We start from the raw sequence: 21548 nt of genomic DNA on the forward strand, positions 1-21548 counted from the left end.
ACACGGGCAACACTAAAACACTAAACACTAAAAGGAATTCATTGTTGGATTTTCATGGGATTTGCTTACAATAGAAAAATTTAAAAATATCACCACATTAACCTTTCGGCAAAGCTCATTAACATTTACAAGTACAAGAAATCTCAAAGCCATAGTTAATTAATTAACTGTTTTCTATAATAAATATTCTTTAAATATATTCTCCACACACACTCACACACACACTTTTGACTTCTCTGAAGACATGCACCACTTGTTGTGTTACTGAATTTGATTACTGAAACTTACAGGTAAATGCTTGATTCATTCCCTCCGATATCAGGGGACTGGAGCTTCTGGACCAGGATAATAATAATTCCAATGAAAAGGACAAAATTGATCTGAGGAAAACAAACAGAAATATAATAAATCTGTCATAAATTGAGGGAAACAACAGATGAGCCGAGTAACAATTAATACTCGACAAGAATAAGTGAATGAACAACTCAGCATCTGCCATACCATTATAGAGGCCACAACTGGTCCTTTGATCACCCACCAGAGGGCAGTGTTCTCATTTGTATCCCAGCACCTGGAAGAGGATGAACACAGCGCTGATCAATAATCACTCAGCGTTACCATCTTCACTTTCCCTCCTCGACTGGTTATACATGGCACCGTACAGTGCATCAATCAGGTAGCCATTTACAGAGCAAGGGAGGGAAGGGTCAGAGGTGAATGGAGGATTTAAAATGGCAGAAAGCCTCACAATTGAGAATGAAAAGATTGGATTGAATATACTTAGAAAAATCTGTCTAATTATTCTCATGCAGATATTATTTTCTGCTTAGATTTATATATTAAATTACTTAATGAAGAAATGATAAAAGCTGGAAAGATGGAGTCAAAGGTAGGCAAATAAACAAGGGCTTGTTAAATGAATGCCAAAACATTGGTAGGTCACTTACATGATCCCATGAAACATGTGATTGGTTTTTAAAAATTTGATTTTAAAAACATTGTCAGTATAAATGAAATGATCCGTGGTTATATCAGCAATGAAAAGAGTTATTTCTTATGGGTGTCATGTGTTCCCCTAAATTCCTGCAACTGCATATCTCTTCTTCATCCTAAATTGTGCAGGATCAAAAGGAGATACATGTGTGAGGAATTATCTTGAAACAGTTGTAGACTTTAGTAATTGAATATCAGCATCCCAGCAGCCTCTGTTTCTTTGCTTTGATATGATAAGTGCATTTTACCATATGTAAGTGGTTAACAGTTGACATGCACTTCTTCCTTTTCTGAAGGAGATTCTGACAGCGGTGGAAGAAATAAACATTCCCGATGCAGAAAAATGGCCTCTGTGAGTATTATAGTAATATATGACATTATAATTACTCATGCATTGATGTGTAAGCCTCATTTTGTGGCTGCTGGTTGAGATGGAGCTATTTTTATTCACTATTTTATATAAGACTGCAAATAATGATGATGAATAATGATAAATAATGTTTTCATTATGGATTAATCTCCTCATTATTTTCTCCATTGATTGACTGATTGTTTAGTACTGAAAATAGCGAGAAATGCCTGTCACAGTCATCCAGAGACCAAATTGACCCCTTCACACGGCTTGTTTTTACAAACCTACAGTCCAAAACTCAGTATTATTGAAAGGAAAAGCAGCAAATCTTCACATTTGAGAAGCTGGAACTTTGAAACATTCTATATTTTATTTTTCATGAAAAATGACCAGTGAAAGTAGTTGACAATTTTCCATCATTTTACTAATAATTTCAGCTCTACTCAAATATTTAGAGTTAGGTTAAACACCATTAATTTATCAGCTTATAAAATAAGATATTTCTTTATTATAAATTTAATATCAATGGATTATAACTATTGATTCATTAATGTGGACGTATCACTTGTTGCAGCTGGTAAAAGAAATAATCTACATATTGCTGTGCTGCTTGTGAATTCTACCATGGGGATCAATAAAGTCTTATCTTACCCTAAAATAACACATCATTATTCATTAGTTGATTATATTTTGTTTAATTAATCACAGACTGAAAAATAACTAGTTACTGGCCAAATTAAATAAATGTAGAGCCGTATTTGCATGTAGCAGAGAATGAAAATACTTGAAGTACAACTACTTCAAAATTGCAATCAACTATAGTGCTTGGGGAAATGCACTTTATCTATTACTTTCCACCACTAAAATACAAGGAAGGGAGGAAGAGTTGAGACATACCCAGTGTCGTGAAAATGGAGCCTCAGAACTGCCCAGACAGTCACACAAATGGTGGGAGTTCCTGTGATAACAGTCATCAAATACACAGTATGTTTGTCATAATTATAGAACTTCTCATTGGTCAAATCATGCTTTTAGAAATGCCAACATAAAGTGAAATAACAGAGTCATATATTCATAATTGTAATCTTATCTATACCATATTCTTTCCACAGAAAGACCAGAAATACAAGATAAATATTACAGGTTTTCATTATGATCAGCAGTGGAAGAACTCTAAACTGTTCAAGATGATAGTTCTACTTCATCTGCATTTTACTATGGTATTTAAAAACTTTTATAGGAAATTCAAATGGAATCTTAAAGAATCCATTTGTTTTTATCTCATATTAACAACCACATACTCTTTAAAGGACTACCTACTGTATAGTTATATTCAAAATACTGTAATGTATCCCACTGAACTCTCTCTCTCTCTTCCTCTAAGTATCTAAAAATCGACTATACTCAGGAACAGACAGAAAAAGAAAAAGAAATTTTGAAAAATAAATGTTATTGAGCAAGAATTTTCCACTTTCCACCACTAATGACAATCAGTCAGAGACAGACACTCACCCCATCCCACTATGGTGTACCAATAGAAGTATCGTCTCTCAGGAAAAAAGGTCTCCACCAGCAGAGTGAAGAGATACAGTCCCTCAATGAACAGCCAGAAATAGTTGGACATGACACAGTAATGGAAGAAAACCATCACTGCTTTACATGCCACCTGCACAGAGGAACACAAGGGGGAGGTGTATTAGTACAGCAAAGGTAGAGGGATGATTTCACATCTGTAATACTTGTGTTATACAATCCTTTAGGGGGACTGGAAGTGTGAGAGAAGCTTGTGTCAATTCTGCAACAATATCATAAACAAGTGTAAAAATATTTGTAGTGCCATCAGCCACTTGTTAGATATTAGAAAAAGCTGAGAAAAATTAAACATGTTTATTCACAGAATAGTTGGACATTTGGAGAAATACATGCATTTGCTTGTCAAGATTTGAAAGAGAAGAACGAAAGCACTCTCATATCCTGCCATTTAATATGAAGCTGGAGCCAGGAGACAGTTAGCTTAGCATGAAGACTGGAAACAGGAATACAGTTAGCCTGCTTCTGTCCAAAGGTGACAAAATCAGCTTACCAGCACCTTTAAATCTCTCTAAACACATTATATCATGTTTATTTAAGCCCTGAGAAAGTGTTTCAAAATGGCATGTCACTGCTCCTGGCCAAGAAATACTTTGGCTGTGATAAATGATAAATCTGTAACTCAAACTCAATTCATTTTTACAACATTTAAATAAGTCTCTTTTTGCACCCATAGAAACATGTGTAAGCAGCTTCAAAATGGAACATCCATGTTTAATGGTCACTTTATTTTTAAACCTCGAGACAGACAATAAATGTCCTTATTTCAGTAAATCACAGTGCAAAAGCACAGATTGTTGTCACCAGGGTGACAGGACTATAACAGGGTGGCCTATAAAGTTTTTTTCTTGCATGAGATGATGAGTGAATATTCAAACTGCGTCTCTAAAATTCCACAGCCAGCAGGAACGACCCACCTTCATGTCAGGTGGACTGTAATCTAATGAGTTCATGTTAATGAATAGAGTTCATATTCTGAGTGGGGTCAACCAATTACAGCACTGATCTTATTCCCGGTACTGCCATGTCATGATGTGACCTGTGGTTGCCATGGTGACAGCAGTAAAGCAGAGGGTTTAAAAAAAAGAAAAAAGAAAAGGGGCAAAGTAAACATTGATATGTTAATGGAGCTCTAGTAGAAGATTTCCACTGGCCTTGCTGAAGCCATTAGCGTTCCTAATTAGGTTTATTTATCATGCCTGCTTAACAACAGTGAGCAATGCGTTGTAACCAGACAAAGGCTAAGAGCTTGTGCTGCATGTGTAATCAGGGAGTAATAGTCATCTAATTGCATGTTTACTTTTTGTAAAATTTGCATATGATTGAAGTTCCTTCAAAAGGTGCATATCAAACAGCAAAGATTGGAGAATGAGTGTTTCATGCAAGTCTGTTTGTGAAGCTCTCTTTAGGCCTCAAACAGAACAGGCCTCATCATGTTTTCCTCTCTGAAATGAGTGGCTGCACTTCGTCGAAACCCTTTAATAACGCTCTCTGGAACCGATTAACCAATAATCTTGACAACATTTTTCTACTGCCAATACTCCGCAAACTTCTTATAGTGACTCCAAAAATTCCAGCAATTATTTTGTCCGAGTAGGGATCATTTAGAATAATAAAGGCCTCATTTTGCAATCATCTGCTTCAAATTTAAATTAGTGAAATAATTAGAGTTGTGAACTAAAAAGACCTCCTTCATTTTTTTCATTAATAACCAAACAAGCAGTCATGGCTGTTTTCTTTCCCGCTGATGAAAACCATAAACCACAGACGGTGTGTGTATTACAGGGCCTCTAAATGACTTTACGTGTATATGAATTAGCTGTTGTTACTGACTGTGTGTACGAAGCAGTGCTCGCTGTCTTCCCGAGCGTAGAGCACACCGTCCTTGATGAAGACTGAGATGGCTCTCAGGATGAAGGACACAAACAGATTCATGTGAATGAAGTTTCTGGTGCAGTGGAGCTTCCTGGAGAGAAGACAGAGAAAATATATCTAATCTCATTTTGTCTTCACACTCAGAACTTCATCAGATCAGCTGGGATAAAGTGATTCATTAACAAGATTTTCATTATGTTTCAAGCTTTTGAACCACTGGCTGTTTTTACTTGATTCTCTTGCTAATGGCACAGTCACTGTACTGTGTGTCTTAGCTCAGCATGCTTGCATTCAAAAATAGTTTTACATAATTTCAGATAGTTTGGTTTTTGGGCCTGTTGGTTGGATGGTTAATGCATACAAAACAATGGCACTAGGGCTGCAACTAACTAAGTTATTTTTTCATTCTTGATTAGTCTGCCAATTAACTTTTTTGATTAATCTCTTAATTGTTTGGTATAGGAAATATGAGAAAAGAGTGAATTATGTCCATCAAAATATTCCTTAGCCCAAAATTACATTTTCAAATTATTTATTTTGTCCAGAAATCAGTCCTTAAGACTGAGAAGCTGGAACAAGGGAATATTTGGCATTTCAATCAAGTAATCAGAAATGTTTCCACTTCATGTTCTATTGATTCACTAATAAGGATAAAGAAACCATTTTGATTAGACTTTTGATGCCTCAGTACTGTGCAAAAATATAATGACAGCTTAAACAAACAAACTAAATCCTTCATTTGTCATGGATTTTGTCAATTTTAATGATTTGTTTTTTCCTTATTTCCACTTGTCTTAACAATAATTTCAATATCCAAATTGCTAAATCATTTTAGAAACATGCTTAAATGAAACCTATTTCCCAGCCACACTGCGCCGCTCACCTGAATCTGCAGAGAATAACCATGGCTGTTGTCAGAGACACCAGCGATGTGCTGTAGCCAACTGTGTACAGGGCCTTCACTGATGCGTAGTACATGTCCTAGGGTTGCAGAGAGAGGGTTAGTGTGTGTGTGTGTCCGCGGTAAATATAATAGTAATGTAGTAGAAAAGTCAGATGAAGTCAAAGAGGACGTACAGGTTTGGTGGTGTTTTCATAGAAGAAGAAGGAGCAGACTTCCGCGTAGTGAGGGAAAGGTTCAGACCAGCCATCCTCGGTGCAGTTACGACTGACCTTCCCCATGTCTGAAAGCACAAAGTATCTAGAAACTCAATAGGACTACACTGAACTGCACGGAGATGATTTTGAAACTCAAATGAGAGACACAGGTAATCTTCTGCTTCCACTCACCATCCTCAGCACTCATGAAATCATGGAAAAGGTCTTGACAGTTGACCACCACAACTTCACCAACACTGGCCGCCTGCCAGCAGGTCAGGTTGTCCCACATCCACGGACACACTGAGACTACAATATAAGCAGAAACACACAGCGTGAAGCTCTTATGCAGCAATTTTTGCTCAGGAAATGACAGTGAGACTAATTAAACTTAACTGAACTGAATTTAATTGAATTCAATAGCGTTTCATTTCATCGAACCTTTTCGACACCCACATGGAAAAAACTATTGCTAACATAGAAACAGCTTTCACTCTCTATCTTTAACGAAGTCAAGTTAACACTTTCCTTTAGTAAGGCAGTGTTACTCGTGACACACGTGATAAAAAGTGCAGTGTATTTTCTGTGTGAACAGTTGGGAGCAATAGAAACAAGTTGACAAAGGCACCTTTAAGTTTTTAAGGCAACGTTGTTACTTATCTACAGATCCAGCAGTTTCAGAGCAAAACTATCCTTCGTTTAGCAAATTAAAGTCAAATATTTACTATCTTTTAGCTCTGCTTTGGTTTCCACCAACTCCTGAGGGAAATATCCGGCTCTTAAGCCAAGCAGGAACATTACAGGTGGATGAGCTGAAGTTGATTATTATTATGAAAGCTGAGGGGAGCTGCAGGTTCAGGTAATTAAAAGGTAATGAGGGACCACACATTGTCAAAGTTTCCATATTGTCATATTTGATGCATTGCTATTATAAATAATGTTGATTGTAGATGTTTTAACCTATGTGCACTGATACTCTTCTTGTTGTGCCACCACCTAATATGAAGGGAAGAAAGTGTTTCAATGGGAAACTTTAAAGAGGATGCTGAAGAAACAGGTCAAAGGTCAGAAAAGTTGCATTTAAAAGGTGCACAAAACTATGAATGTAACAGGCATAAAGAAAACCTGTGAAATGCAAAACTTGAAATTGATGAAAACAGGAAATAAAGCTGCACCCTCACAGCAAGCTTGAACTTTGAACCTCCCACCTGCTCAGATATGAGACGGATTAAAGGCATTAAACAGCACAAAACAATAAACAAAGCTTTAGTTGAACTTTTAAAAGTTACTGTTGACATCACAATTTATCTATGGGCACATAAACACAAACCCATGAGTCTACCAACTTTATCAAAATGTCATTTATTGCACAACAATTCCACCCGTCCTCCTATATCTCAACAGTGCCCGGACCCTCAGCCAAAACATGCTAGTGATGCAAACTTGTCCCTGGTTTAGCAGCAGATCTACTCCAACATCACAGAAAGAACAACAACAGAAAAAACACACACACTGCACACACACTGTAGAGCTTTTAACACATCGTATCCCTGTTGAACAAGAATAAAACTACACATCAATCAACCTTCTGTTCTGTTATTGATTGATCCCGGCTGATAAATTAACACATTAATTGAAACACTGGACTAAAACGAATGATATCACACACACACACGGTGGCAATTCTTGTCTAATAGAGACTCACAAACCAGAACATGTCTTTCTACGTGTCACTGTCACACTTACAAGCTGACACACAACCTTTAAGGGAGTGTGTGTCAGGCCAGGCTGAGAGCAACTTCCTCTTTTCCTCTAATCCCCTGGTTTATGAACAGGAAACAGACGCAGCACATTTCTTGCTAAAAGTTATACATTTCCTTGCACACATTAGATATAAGATATATATTATAAACAAAGGAATACTGAGCAAACTGTCATTCTTACTGGTTTAATTTAACCACTATCACAGATATGAGCAGAATAACACTGTTCTCCACTCACCTCCGGCAGTGGTGGACAACAATTAGTAAATGATGCTGATCATTATGATAAGGTTATGGCAGGGCAATGAAAGAGATGTGACCTAATGGTTGAGTGTTTTGTTTCGGTTGTGTGTGTGTGTGTGTGTGTGTGTGTGATTGTGTGTGTGTGTGTGTGTGTGTGTGTGTGTTTAACACAGGTATCAAAATAAATTAGCTGTGATGGTTAAATAATCCATAATAGTACATTTATACACTGTTGCCAGTTTATTAGGAACACCTTGCTCAAACTAATGCAGTCTAATACAGCTGTTGCGCATTAATGGAGGTTATAATGTTCAGCTTTTGTTGAAACTGTATTGGAGAGGTGTATCATTTGGGGATTAAACTTTATGATAATTTACTTATACAAATGTAGACATTAGAAAATATCTCCCTGTATAATAAAATAGAAATCAAAAGCACCAGGAACTTCAACCGTAAAGTTGAATCGACACTTCTCTAAAACAGTTTCAACAAAAACTGAACATGGCAACCTTCAGGAAGGGAGGATTTGTTGCAGAGTTGTGGGTGTACCTAATGAACTGGCAACTAAAGGTATAGGTTTGAAAGTTTAGCAAATCACTACTGTATTTGACATTTGATTTCGTTTTTTTGTCAGTTTAATCTGATATGATCCATTCATCTACCACAAACAGGCTGAAAACAAATGTTACTTAATCAGGGTTCAATGTTTTGTTTTGTTTTTGATCTCCTTCTCCTCCTCTGCCTCCATCTTTACCTGACTCATGCTCACTGTGAATCTCACATCCTTTAGTTTCAGTGCTGTTATCACAGCTTTGATTCTTTCTTTCTGCTTCCGTGTTTTTTTTATCTTCAGCACCTCCCCGTCCCTCCCTTCTTTCTTTCACCATCTCTCGTTTTACCACGTTGTTTGTGCTTGGGTGGTTTTATAGTGCTGCAGAGGCAGGTGCAAGTCTGATTGGGTGTGTGTTCACTCGCATGCATTTGGAATCTTTTCGAGTGTGTGTGCATCCGTGTATGTGTGTTCCTGGACTTGTGTGTGTGTGCGTGTATATGTGTGTGTTTGCAGACCTTTCTCTATTCTGCTTGGCTCTCTAATCTGTTTTGGTTCTGTCTGGTGAGCCGGACACGAAGCCAATTACCTTTTAAAGGGCAAATCGCAGCCAAATGAGCCGCACTGAGCTACAGAGGTAACCGGCTTAATAAAGCACTCTGTCTGCATCACTGGCTATCTCACACAGTCCCACAGTATTCTGAATCTTCACTGGGCGGCGAAGACACAGACCAAACACGTACTGCACATGCATTGTATAATATACATGCACACAAACACGGACAGATGGATTCTTTCTCATAGAAGCTGATCTGATCGAAGGAATGAATTTTGCTCTTTTGTGATGTGAGTCAGGGCGCGCAGCTGAAGCAGAATACTGATCAAAAATTCACAGCTAATTTCTCACATATAACTAAAAAACCAAAAGAGAATTTATTCATTATTTTCATACATTGGTTTGAAGAGGAAAACATGTCATGAGGCTCCTGGAAAGATCTGAATCTGGATGTAACGGATTTCTTATGCGAGAAACGTACTAATCACGAAAATTTCAACATTTAAGTAAAACTGCAGCTGATATGTTACGTCATTTTCATCGCTAATTAATGTGCTGATTAAATGTCAGAAAATAGTGAAAAATGTCCATTACAACAACTTGCTAAATGTCAAAGTGATATCATCAAATAGTTTTTTTGTTCCAGAAAACAGTTCAAAACAGATAAGAGATTTAAAGGTAGAGAAAGATTAAAGATATTTAATTCACAGTGATAAAGAAAAAAAAAATCAAGTCATTAATTTCACATTGTAAAAGTGAAATTGGGGAATATTTTGTATTTTTGTGCAGAAAATTATTTGCCAGTTTAGTCAATCAATCAATTTGAATGGTTGTTTCAGCTCTAAATTTAAGTTATTCTTAAGGGGAATTCAGTGGCCTTTTCTGTAAGGTGACAGTCATGATTAGGTGCCAAAATCCAACCACTAATTTCAATCAATTTCATTCTCATTTAGCATCAGAGAAACTGCCAGATGAAGACGGTTTAGTTCAAAAATAATAAACAGGTGCAGGTTCTTTTCTAAACCCAGCTGGGTGGTGATTACAGCACTTGACAGCAAATCATTATGTCGCAATATCATATGGCCTGCAGACTAATCTGAGGCCAGAGTATCTCAATTAAAAGTATAATAACAAATGAACCATGAAATACGCTTTTAGAGATGGACTTTGATAAATCAGAAAAAGGAAACATTTTTCAACCAAGCTAAAACCAGACACCTCTTGCAAGCTTCCTCCCCCCTTTTCTCTTTTCCTCTTTTTTTTTTGCTTTTTCTCAAGCCCCAAGTCGGATTTCTGCAAACCAGGCGTTTTTATCTCCTAATGAACGATTTGCTGTCAGCAGAAACACTGGATGGCTCCTTTTAAAAGGGAAAGAGGAGGGAGGGATCCATTGAAGGGTCGAGGGAGGCAAACACGTGTGACTATACAGTCTGAAAATGGATGGCTCAATACAGACATAAAGAAGTTTCCATGTTACAGACTGCAGGATACATTTCAACTGAAATTCATGCACCTGTTTTCAGATGATATCTTTACTTTGACCCACCTTAGAGCATCAGACTTAAAACTTTAGATAAAAACACATTAAAAGTTCACATGCATTTTGCAGGAAGACTGCAGAGCCGACCTTTAAGATCTACAGATGAAAAACGAGCTGAACTTACAGCTACTGCTCCTCTTTAAACTTGTTATTTTACACTCTGAATCTTTTATGTTTTTTTTTCAAGGAGCTCGTGGCTGTCAGTGAAGCCGTGAGTCACAGTGCAGTCTGGGAGATGCAGTCTGCTGTGCAACTTTCGAGCAGCGGGTGGCCTGCAGCAGTTGCTAATGAAAACCACAATCCGTAGCCAAGAAAATAATTGCTTCCAGGAATCACAGAGCAAGTTTCCTGTGTTTTTGGAAAAGGGACATGTGGGGAAAAATGCGAAAGCAGCTCAGCGTGACATTACAGGCAGACATTTGGTTTGTGAACTGCTCATCAGCGGATTGTTGTCTGTGCAGCATAGCGGTCTTCCAAGGTGATGTATTTGTAATATGAACATGATATAAAGCTACACTCATCTTTCATCCTTACATGTTCATTTCTGACCTTTTCAAAACCGATCGGATAAATGGAAAAATACCAGATTGTCAAATATAAAAAAAAAAACAAAAACAAAAAAAACAAAAGCCTGTTTGTAATTCATTCCGGGAAAGTTGCATGACATTCATCAGCAGTTCTGTGTTTTCTGAGCAACCCAAGAAATAAACAATTTAAATCACAACAGCAGAGCCATGAAAACTGGTGGCCTCATGCCAAATTATCCAAACAGAAGGATGCGAGAACACACACACATACACACACATACACATACATGCTCATGCATCCTCACTTACCTAATTCAGGGTCGTCGGGGTTGTGCAGCGCCATACTCTCCATGCATTTCTCATGTTCACGCTTGATGATGCAGTGCTCGGACTCTGAGGCCACCTGGAGAAAATGCACAAACACACACAATGTCACCCTGCATATTGACTATAGTGACACGCTGCTCCACCGAGAAGGTCTTAAAAGGTCTTAATAAGCTTCTTGCAAGGGGTACGACTTAAACATGACCATGTCCGCCTTAAATTGATTTGGAATGTTTGACATGAGGTATCGTTATTTGTTGTGAACACATGCTCACGGCAAACTTGTTAGCTAACAGTTGCTTATCTCCACACTCTGCAACATTATAATTCATTTTCAGTTATATATCAGTCCACCTGGAGAATGTAAGTGGAATATTCACACTCTTCTTGCTCTGTTTTTGGTCTCTACCAACTCCTGAGGGAAATATCTGGATCTGTAGCTGCTAAATGCTCCAAACATGTTTACTAGCTAGTCGCTGACTGTGTCTGTCTGCTGTTTGGCACTGAGCAGGAAGTGTACAGTGAGTTTTTAGAGAATTTTTGTTGAAAACAATTGCTCTCAGCAGCCAAAAACAATGCTATGACAGAGATGAGAGTGAGCCGAAACAGTAAAGTTGCAAGCCAGACAGCTAAACATTGAGCTCACACTCACAATAAGGTTCCAAACAGCTGAGAGGGACTGTCGATTCAGGTGATAATTCTCTGGGAAAAACATCCAACTTATCCTGTGTTCCTGCATTAAATGCTTTACTTTCTGTCGGCATGTGTCAAATACGTGTTAAAGCATTTAAAATTAGTCTATTTTTGTACCATAATCCCTCTCTCCTCTCTTCTGGTAAAATGTTAACATTCGAAAAATACCTCAGAGGGGTATACATAAAATGTATTTAATCAAATGTGATTCGGGGCAACTAGCTAACCCTTCCAGTCATTAGTTAGTTAGCTTGTGGGTTGTGGTATAGCTTGCTGAGCGATATCAAGGGTTGAAGTATATGTTTCTTGTTCTCTGCCTTCTGATTGAACACGTTTGTTACGAACTGTGGTTCTTCAGCGATTTGCTAATTCACATCCACTTTTGAAGATAAAATTTAATCCCTGAACAATTTTATTAAATCCCTCTGAAATTGGCAGCCCACCTCAAATTCTGCTTCACTTGCAAATTCGTCAAGATAAGAAAGCTGAAGATGCTCTGAATTTCACTGTCACTATAACCAGCCAAGGAAGATAGCACTTGAGAGGAACCGGTGTTGTCTGGCTCTGCAGAACAGTCAGGGAAACTATTTACCCAGAGGTAGTAGAGTTAGCGTATATCTGTCACCTGCTCTATAACTCTCCTTCTTGCTCTCTTAAGGCCAATCTCTGTTTTGCACCCGTAGCTTTCTCGTGCCCTCCTCCTTCGCTCCCTCTGTGAAATGATAGGTGTAATATGTCCCAGCCCTCTGAGCTATGGCTGACTCATCACTCCATCTCTCTGCCCCCCCATTATAAAATTCACTTCAGGCCTCGCTGCCTAGATAAGATAGGGCATCAACCGACTGTGAAGATGTCCTAAGATTCACTTCCTTTCTGTATCGCGCCGCACATGGACAGAATTTTAAAATGTTGCATGAATTATGTGAAACATCATCAGAGCTATCTGCTATCATTTGGTGTGATTCCATTTCCAGATAACACACAAACAGCTCCTGTCTCACCATGATGGCTAAACAAAAACAAAAACACAAGATATTAAAGCCCTCTTTTTTTCTCGTTGTTGATAGTGTTTGATATTATTTAATGAAACCGAGACTGGCATTTTTGGAAAGAAAAAGACCTTTTTGTACCCATAGCAAGCATCCATGTTGCTAAGCAGCAGGTAACCAGCTAAGAGCCAATGCATATTGTAGGCAAGGCTTCCCAGAAATGAGAAATAATTGGATGTGGATGAGTAATATCTGTTTGGCATGAGTGCAGACAGGCCTGTGAGATGACAGTATGAAATGTGTTATTCATTAATTTACTTATATAGAATCCTGGATAGGTTATGCATGTTATTGGGCTAAATGTTTTTTATTTTACTATAATGGGAATCAGTATTTACTATTGGTTTTTATCTATGCTGATCAAGACTGTCCTCCCGTAAAAAACAAGCCCGTATGTTGTGTTGTATGTGCAAGCAGCTTATTAGTACCTACAGTTATGCGTTATTGTTGATTAGCCGGGGAGGAAGTCAGGTGACGTAGTATGAAAAGTGACAAATTCCACGTTAGGCTGAAGTGCATGAATGGGTCGACCTTGGGCACAAGAGGCCACTGTTTGTGTCCTATGTGAAACTGATCATAAGTGTTGTGTCTTTCATCCATGATGGTTCGTTCACAACCTTAACCGTGCGTTTATCATTGTTACCGTGATGAAAAAAGGTACGGTGGTATGCTCCTACATATCGTATTGTTGTCACCATTGCCACTGGTTAACAACCATGCCAGCATTTAAACTTTTATCTACCTCTCTCGCACGGACACTGAGCAGCTACGAGTGTCTGTTCTTAGCTATATGATCGTTTCACATCTGTGCTCTGTCACACACCAACAACATCGACTCGAGACAACAACTCGAGAGTCATGAACAGGTAGCACACACACACACACACACACACACACACACACACACACGGAGATGTACACACCAATAACGTAATACCTACATTCACAAAGGATTTGCTCTTAAGTTTAAAGGCTCGACCCACCTGTGGTCCACTTGCATACATGTTTTCAGTTACTATGCCTGGGACTTCTTTCCAGACTGTACATACTGTGCTTGATTGACATTTCCCTCACTCTCTTGTTAGAGGTTTGTGTATGTGAAGGTGGGACAAATCACACCTTCAGCTATTTTATTAGTAATTTGTAATTAGTGGCTTAACGTAATTCCAGCAACCTCTTTTGGTAAAGAGGGATTACAAGAAAACTAAGAGTTATGTTAGATCTTGTGATGCTACAGTGATTTCTTCTTTACATTACTAATGTCTTTACTACATTAGGCATTTTTTATTGGTGCAATGCTGCTTGTAAATCTCTAGTTCAAAACTAACTAAATATAAGAAGGACTTGTGCACAAACTTAGCAAAGGAGAAGAGTCGGTGTAACCCAGTCAAGGTTAATTGAGGGAAAACTGAGGGTGTAAAGAGCTCTCACCTAAAACAGGCACCATGACAACAACGCATGTGCCAGAAGATGGATCAATGAATTCTTTTTAAGTATGCTTGCTATTCTCTGCTCCCAATTACTCTTCTCCTCTCCGCTCTGAAACAGATGTCTGTCCAGATAAGCTGCCCATTTTGAAGCCGCAGAATCCTGTTTCCCTCCCCAAGGCTATTTTCAAGGGCCAGATAACTCAGTAGCTCCCACAGCACTGTGCAGCATAGATAATAAAACTCCCATTTGACGTCGCAGACCACTGGCCCTCCGTACAAACCCATTTGACACACAATAAGCACATCACAACAGACGTATCTGCCACATCATCTGCTGAAGGTCAGCTTGAGACTGCATTGTGCAAAGATGTCAGCTGGAGGAACACTTCATATGTTAGGGGGCAGTGTTAACTTAAAGGTTAGAAAATATATTTGTGACTGCAAGGTCGCATTGTGAATTAATTTTAGTCTCCCTAGTAACCATCATCAACTGGTACTATTACTATATATTACTGGCCATCACAAAAGCACGAAGAAAGCATCATCAAAATCATAGATATAGGGCGAATACCAGGATGTGAGAGTGACGTAAAGCCATTTTTACATAAACCGAAAACAATTCATGTATCTGTGTGGCTTCACCAAGGAAACTGCTGCTGTGCTGCATCGGTGCACTGGATATAATTCCTCCCACACATCTTCCAACAACTCTTCCATTCTGTTTTTTATTTCAATGGGACCACTAATAAAAGTGAGTCAGAGCAGATGGATAGGCAGCTCTCCGGTCAGCCAGGCCATCTGTTATTGTTCGAACATGCGGCCAGTTGCCTTAACACAGAGCTGATCCAGGACCTGAAACGTATGCTGATGTGCTGATGCGGCATATGGTGATCTCCATCCTTCCAGTGCCCATCATTGACACACCCGCGAGAGCGTACACATGAAAATAAACTACAGCTAGAGCTGAGGAAGAGGAGGCCGACGATGAAGACACGTGAACGCACTCACAAACCTTATGCATGTAAATATGCATTCCTGTATGCTCATACGCACCCCCGTGAACACCCACACATGTGCGCAGTACATAGATACACACAATGCACACAAGCTACTCACCAAGGGCAGCAGAAAGATTGCAGTCAGCAGGTAGGCTCTCATTGTCTCCTGTGAAGCGCTTGTATCCAAAAGGCGCCACAATACGTGTGTGTGTGTGTGTGTGTGTGTGTGTGTGTGTTCACTGGGATGCACTCCCCTCAGTGTACCCACACTTCAGCATCAAGGGCTCTGAAATACAACACAGAGGGAAAAGACTGTAAGCGAACAAACAACAACACAACAGCATTATCACTGTATTATTTGCTTCTACTTGTGAGGGCCATATTAAAGGGGCAATATGAAAGTTTTCTCTGCGGCTGAACAGGGTTTCTTGCCGGGAGCGTGTGGTGGTGATTGTCGCTTGACCAGCGCTTTGGCCGTAGTTGTCTTTATAATACAAGAGGTTATAATACAGCCTCTAAGCAGTGTTACGTCTTCAGGGCAGATTGGAGACTGCAGTGAGTAAGTGAGAAAGTGATGAGACAGGTTGGGGCTAACTGGTTAGCGTGCTAACTTCAGAAGAAGAAAATCTGTGATGGAGAAAAAAGTTAACATTGGCGTTGCTTTCCACTGCTGGAGACAGCTGTTGGTGAGTAAAAGAATTAGGTTTGAGGCTTGATTCACAATGTTTCTTCTAGACTGGTAAGTCAACAGCTGTTAAAGCTAATCTTATCTATGTAGTGATAGCAAAACTTACAAATAGCTCCTTCAAATAAAGCAATGTGCAGATATATGTTGTGCTATAGGAACATATGCTGATGCCATGCTAAGATGTATAACATGATATTATTATGGGTTTTAGAAACTGAGTTACTGCTTTTAAAGACTTCAACTTCATTGTGTTAAAATTAAAAGACACAAAACATTACAGCAGGCTGAAAAGCCGAGAGAACCACATACTGTACTGTGAATGTAATTTGTGGTTAATTTGGTTTATTACTGTAGAAAAACAAAAATGTGAAATCATCCCATAATGGAACTCAAACACTAATCTGAAGCAGTGATTTATAGAGCAGGTTAATATTATACTGAATAACCCTTTTTCCAAAAAAAACATTTTACTTTACACAACTATCTAATCTGTATCGGAGTAGATGCCTATATTTTTAAATAGCATTCAGCATGAAACACTTTTACACAAGCACGTGGCATCTTTTCCCATTAAACCACAGGGTAAAAAAAGGAGTCTGATTGCTGGTCTCATGTGTATTATATCTAATTTTATATGTAATACATTTTTAAAATTAACAACTCTCCTGCTCGATCTGTTTTATACAAGTCTATATTATTTTTTATATCCTGCTCTATTTTACTCTTAAAATCATGGTTCTATGTCTTTTTGTCTCCTTGTGCTTCGTTCATATGTTGTCTTAATGCTTTTTAATGTCTTATACACAGTGCTGCACTTTGAATGGCCTCAACTGTATGTGTACATGATGAGAACCACAGTCACAACATAGCATAGTTGTAGTTTTTGCAAATGTTAAACTGGTAAAATGAGTGAAAAAGAAACTGAAATCAATGAAAAGACTAGAGCTGAAACTATCGGTTGATTAATCAATTAGTTGAGTGATAGAAAAATACTCATATGCAACTATTCTGATAAACGAATAATCGTTTGAGTATTTGCTGCTTCTCTTATGTGATAGTAACATTTCATGTTGTTTGGTTTTGAGGTGTTAGACAAAATAAACAACTTGATTGTGATGAGCATTTTTCACTGTTTCCTGAAATGTTATAGACTAATCAATATATCCATCAAGCAAAGATGAATTGATGATGGTTAAACTGTTGCAGCCCTTCTCTCTTGACTCTCTTCTCAAAAAAATAAATAAATAAATAAAAATAAAAATTCACACACAGAAACAAACACACAGCCATTTAGTGGGTCTGTGTCATGTCATATCTTGTCCCCACAGAATCTGACACTCATAAAACCTCCTTGATCAAATCACAGAGGAAATGTTGCTATTTTATACTTAAGTTATAAACAGCAACAAAAAAACATGTCATCACTTAAGCTCTAAATTAAAGCAGAAACTTGAGACAAGGGAGGATTTATGAAGGACAAGTTGATTAGCAAAGGCAAAAAATTTGGGAGGATCACATAAATTTCCTTTTCTCCTCAAGACGATAGAATTTATGTGTCTGGGGTCAGACTTTAAAACAACCCCCTCCCAAACCCACCCGCCTTCCTGTCTTACTCATCTGCACAGCTTCCTGAAAACATAATGATTCACTGCAAACACAAAGCACACACTGGCCAGCACCAGCAGAGACACATAACACACACTTACAATGAGTGAAACAGCACAGCGTGTGCACGCACAAACACACACACACGTCTCCTCCCAAAGCTAATTCATGCACACACACTGACAAATTCCGCTCTGTGTCCCTTCCCTCTAGAACTGAATCCAATTACCTCTAAAGCATCTCTTGGATGCTTTATCAAGTAATAGGACAGACCGTGCTCAGAGGGAAAACCGGGAGATATAGAGGGAGGATAACACGTGTCAAGTAAGGCTGAAGCCAAACTGTTGGGATGAACGTTTAAACAGAAAAAACAATCAGAATCAACAAAGATCAACAAATACACAATCAGACGTGAGCAGAGACAGACAAATAAAGAGATGGACATGGGATCAGGTAGCTTTGTTTCTCTGTTTCTCTCGAAGCCAAAAGATCACAGCAGCCATGTTGCTAGGGGATGTAAATTAAGTCAGAAAAAAACAAAACAGCCCTTGGTATTTAGAAGATATGGTATTGAGGAAGCACTGGTGCAATAAACAACAAAAAGGGCTAAACAACAAACTATCCTGTGGGCAAGAAAGCAGGGGAGTCTACGCTCAGCTCTGGATGTATGTGACATGTGAAGCTTCATACTGATGGGAATTTAAGCAGAAAATCAAAATGCTGTTTATTCCAGTAGGAAAATACCTGAGAGGCATAACTTAAGACATAATACAAAATAGAAAAGGATGCAGGGCCTTACAGGTTTCCAATAAAAATTAATAATGGCTTAATCAATTGTAAGGCACTGAACTTGACCAAAGACTGGTGAGAAACACAATCAGCCTGTGATAGGAAGAAAATCAGCCACAAGACTGTGTGTGTGTGTGTGTGTGTGTGTGTCACCAGTTACAGATGCAAACAGAGAAAGGCACCAGAGAGAACTGAAAGCTCCTCAGGTCTGTGCACCATCTTTAATGATTTATCCCTATTGTAAACGGGAATTTCGAAGATGCGTCTCGCCATATCAGCTCCCTCCTCATGTGTGTTGAATTCCTCTGAACGTCGAGGTGCATGAATTATTCATGCTCAGTTTAAATGGATCCCAGTAAGACAGGAGAAGCTTCCAATTAGCCCGAATGCAAGTCTGTTAATGTCTGTAGTCAGAGGGGGACTGCGTGTCTGTCAGTGTGCAATAACGCACCCATTCAGGTTCATTACTTCTTGGCAGCTTTTCTTAATGCTCCTGTGTTACAGATCATTCAGACTATATAGCTCATATTACAGGAATAACAGTCTGCTGCTATTTTCTTAGTGTTTAAATGAGCCTGCAGCTTGCAAAACGGTTTGTAGGCACATCGGAGACAGTAGAAAAATACAGCAGTCTTAGTTACTATCAATCATTGACAAATGATTTTTCTCTCGCTGGTGAAGAATAAATAGGCAAAATTTGCCCTGCCTTTTCCCTTATATTCTTGCTTTCGCAAACGTTTAATTCTTCAGTGCTTATGGGTGACCTTCGCTGTGCACATGGAAAACATCAGCAGGAGGAACGTCTGCCTCCCGCTTATTTACTGTATACCGCACTCGAGATCCATCCACAGCTTTCCTACGGTCACTGAAGAGACATACGATTTTTAAACGGGTAGGCTTCAGTGAAAACCTCCTTCATTACTCAGCCGCAGCGAAAGCTAAAGATTTGAGTAGAAGCGCGCAGCAGTCGGCGTGGAAAACAAGTGAAAGGAACTTACCGATGCGTAATTTTCAGAGGCGCAAATATCTACACATGAAGCCATCGGTATTCACGGATCCCCGCGGTGTTTCGCTGTGGATTGCCACGGAGAACACCTTGTTTTACTCCTAACACGGTTATCAGCTCGTCCGGAAAATGACAGGTGCCGTTAATGCTGCTGTTGCTGCTGCCGCTGCTGCAGGACGCACTCACCGCGTTGGCTGCTGCTGCTGCGGCACCTCGGCGAGGAGGAGGAGGAGGAGGAGGAGGAGGATGAGGAGGTGGAAGTGGAGGATGGTGTCAGTTCCTTCGGGATTCGCACCTCATCAGACACAGAGGCAACAAAGTGAGACAACAGTTTAGTCTGCAAATGCAGAGATGCAGCTGGAGGAGGAGGGAGCCTTTAAAACAAAAACGTCTCAACACTGGGATGGTGAATAGAAAGAAAAAATTCCTCTTAAATGTATTTGCCTCTCATGCGTGGGACTTTGATCCAAAAAAGAAACTATTCATAAACTCTGTGACGTTTGCGCGTGCGCTTCTAACACGCTCCAGAAGGCACAAGGTCCGGCTCCATGCTGGGTGCAATTTGTGAGGCACTGAGTCGGCAGATGATGTGTGTGACTCACATTTAGTCAAAAGTTTAACATCTGAATTCCTGCCTGTGTTCCACAGAAATCCCACAGTGCATGTTAGTCAAGATGTGCTGTGACATTTTAGTTCAAAAAGCAACATTATCCCCACAGAAGTGACCAGTATAGTGGCAACTGTAGCTGCTGGCAACCCTGTTTACTTTCAGCACCATGGACAGCGACCCAACACCTGCCTCAGGGCATCAATGAGCCAAACGAAATAAACCTCAACTGAAGTCATCACAACATCTGATCTGCAAATAAAACAACCGTTTCTGTATGAACTGAGATGTGTATACTGAGAGTTGTTTTAATGAAAACATCAACAGGATTGTTGCAATCCAGGGTGGGGCAGGGCCAGAGGGGTGCAATACTGGACAGAGGTACTAGACCACAACCACAAAAGAGATGCAAAATGATCTTAAGATGCAAAGAGAAGAAACACAAGTACAAGGAGATACAAAATGAAGACAGGGGTCTTTTATATGTCCGTGTCCAGGGGCCCGCTGTCTCATAATCCATCCATGACTGTAGGCTTCTCAGATAAAACAGGAGCTGTTTACTGATATTATTTCATATTAGAATATCTGAAGTTGTTAATATGTTGTATTTATTTTACTGAATAGACAAAGTAATTATTGATAATGAACAGACCTGGAGCTTTAAATGTGAGCCCATTCAGTTTTTAAATCCGCCTCTGGATCCATGCTAAATATTTTCCAGTGGGAGTCTTATGCAGCCCAGTGTTTTGAGTGCAGGGCGACACAGAGGTGATTGATCACCCAGCTGGGGCCTGTTGATGGGTTGGCCATAAATCAATGAGGTATAAAAAGTATTAAACCCTGCCATGTTGTGGATATTCTCAGAGAACACAACCGGAAATAGGAAAGGCCACAATGACTGCCATGAAGATACTAGCACTATCAAAACATATTAAATGTGCAGGAAAAAAAAAATCCAAGACAACACCTGATTGGATGAAGGGTAGTGACGCACGTTTCCTGCCGTTCCCGGAACATTTTAACACTGTTACTGGACAAGCCTCAAGGACATCCACGGCAATGCTTTCTGATTGAGAGAAATTCAAAAATTCTCTGTCACTGCAGTCAGCAGTCTGTAGGCTATATTTGTAGCATAATAGCAGGTAAGACAACGATTGGAGCCTTGTTTCCATGGCAAACACTCAGCTGCATCTTCCAGTGGCTTCAAGTGTTTTGGCTTTCCAATTCTCTGTGAACTTTAGACCAAGCAGTGAGGCAGAGACTGTATCATAC

General features: G+C 39.3%; 1 protein-coding gene across 2 annotated transcripts in view; it reads right to left on the reverse strand.

Annotated features, from left to right (window-relative positions):
• LOC111656991 (pituitary adenylate cyclase-activating polypeptide type I receptor-like) overlaps positions 1 to 20032 on the reverse strand; it is a 29697-nt gene extending 9665 nt beyond the window's left edge. For both annotated transcript variants that reach the window (XM_023408939.2, XM_023408938.2), the window contains exons 1-11: positions 19662 to 20032; positions 15700 to 15867; positions 11397 to 11490; positions 6101 to 6217; positions 5888 to 5994; positions 5694 to 5791; positions 4769 to 4901; positions 2858 to 3011; positions 2243 to 2303; positions 502 to 571; positions 289 to 380 (exon numbers count right to left, since the gene is read on the reverse strand). In XM_023408939.2, coding sequence (XP_023264707.1) covers positions 289 to 380; positions 502 to 571; positions 2243 to 2303; positions 2858 to 3011; positions 4769 to 4901; positions 5694 to 5791; positions 5888 to 5994; positions 6101 to 6217; positions 11397 to 11490; positions 15700 to 15741 — 968 coding nt within the window. In that variant the 5' untranslated portion in view covers positions 15742 to 15867; positions 19662 to 20032. The remainder of the gene's footprint in view (positions 1 to 288; positions 381 to 501; positions 572 to 2242; positions 2304 to 2857; positions 3012 to 4768; positions 4902 to 5693; positions 5792 to 5887; positions 5995 to 6100; positions 6218 to 11396; positions 11491 to 15699; positions 15868 to 19661) is intronic.
• Positions 20033 to 21548: the final 1516 nt, after the last annotated feature.

This window comes from Seriola lalandi, unplaced genomic scaffold (genome assembly GCF_002814215.2).
Source record: "Seriola lalandi dorsalis isolate HSWRI2012SDOR001 ecotype SW California unplaced genomic scaffold, Sedor1 jcf7180002054377, whole genome shotgun sequence".
Classification (NCBI taxonomy): domain Eukaryota; kingdom Metazoa; phylum Chordata; class Actinopteri; order Carangiformes; family Carangidae; genus Seriola; species Seriola lalandi.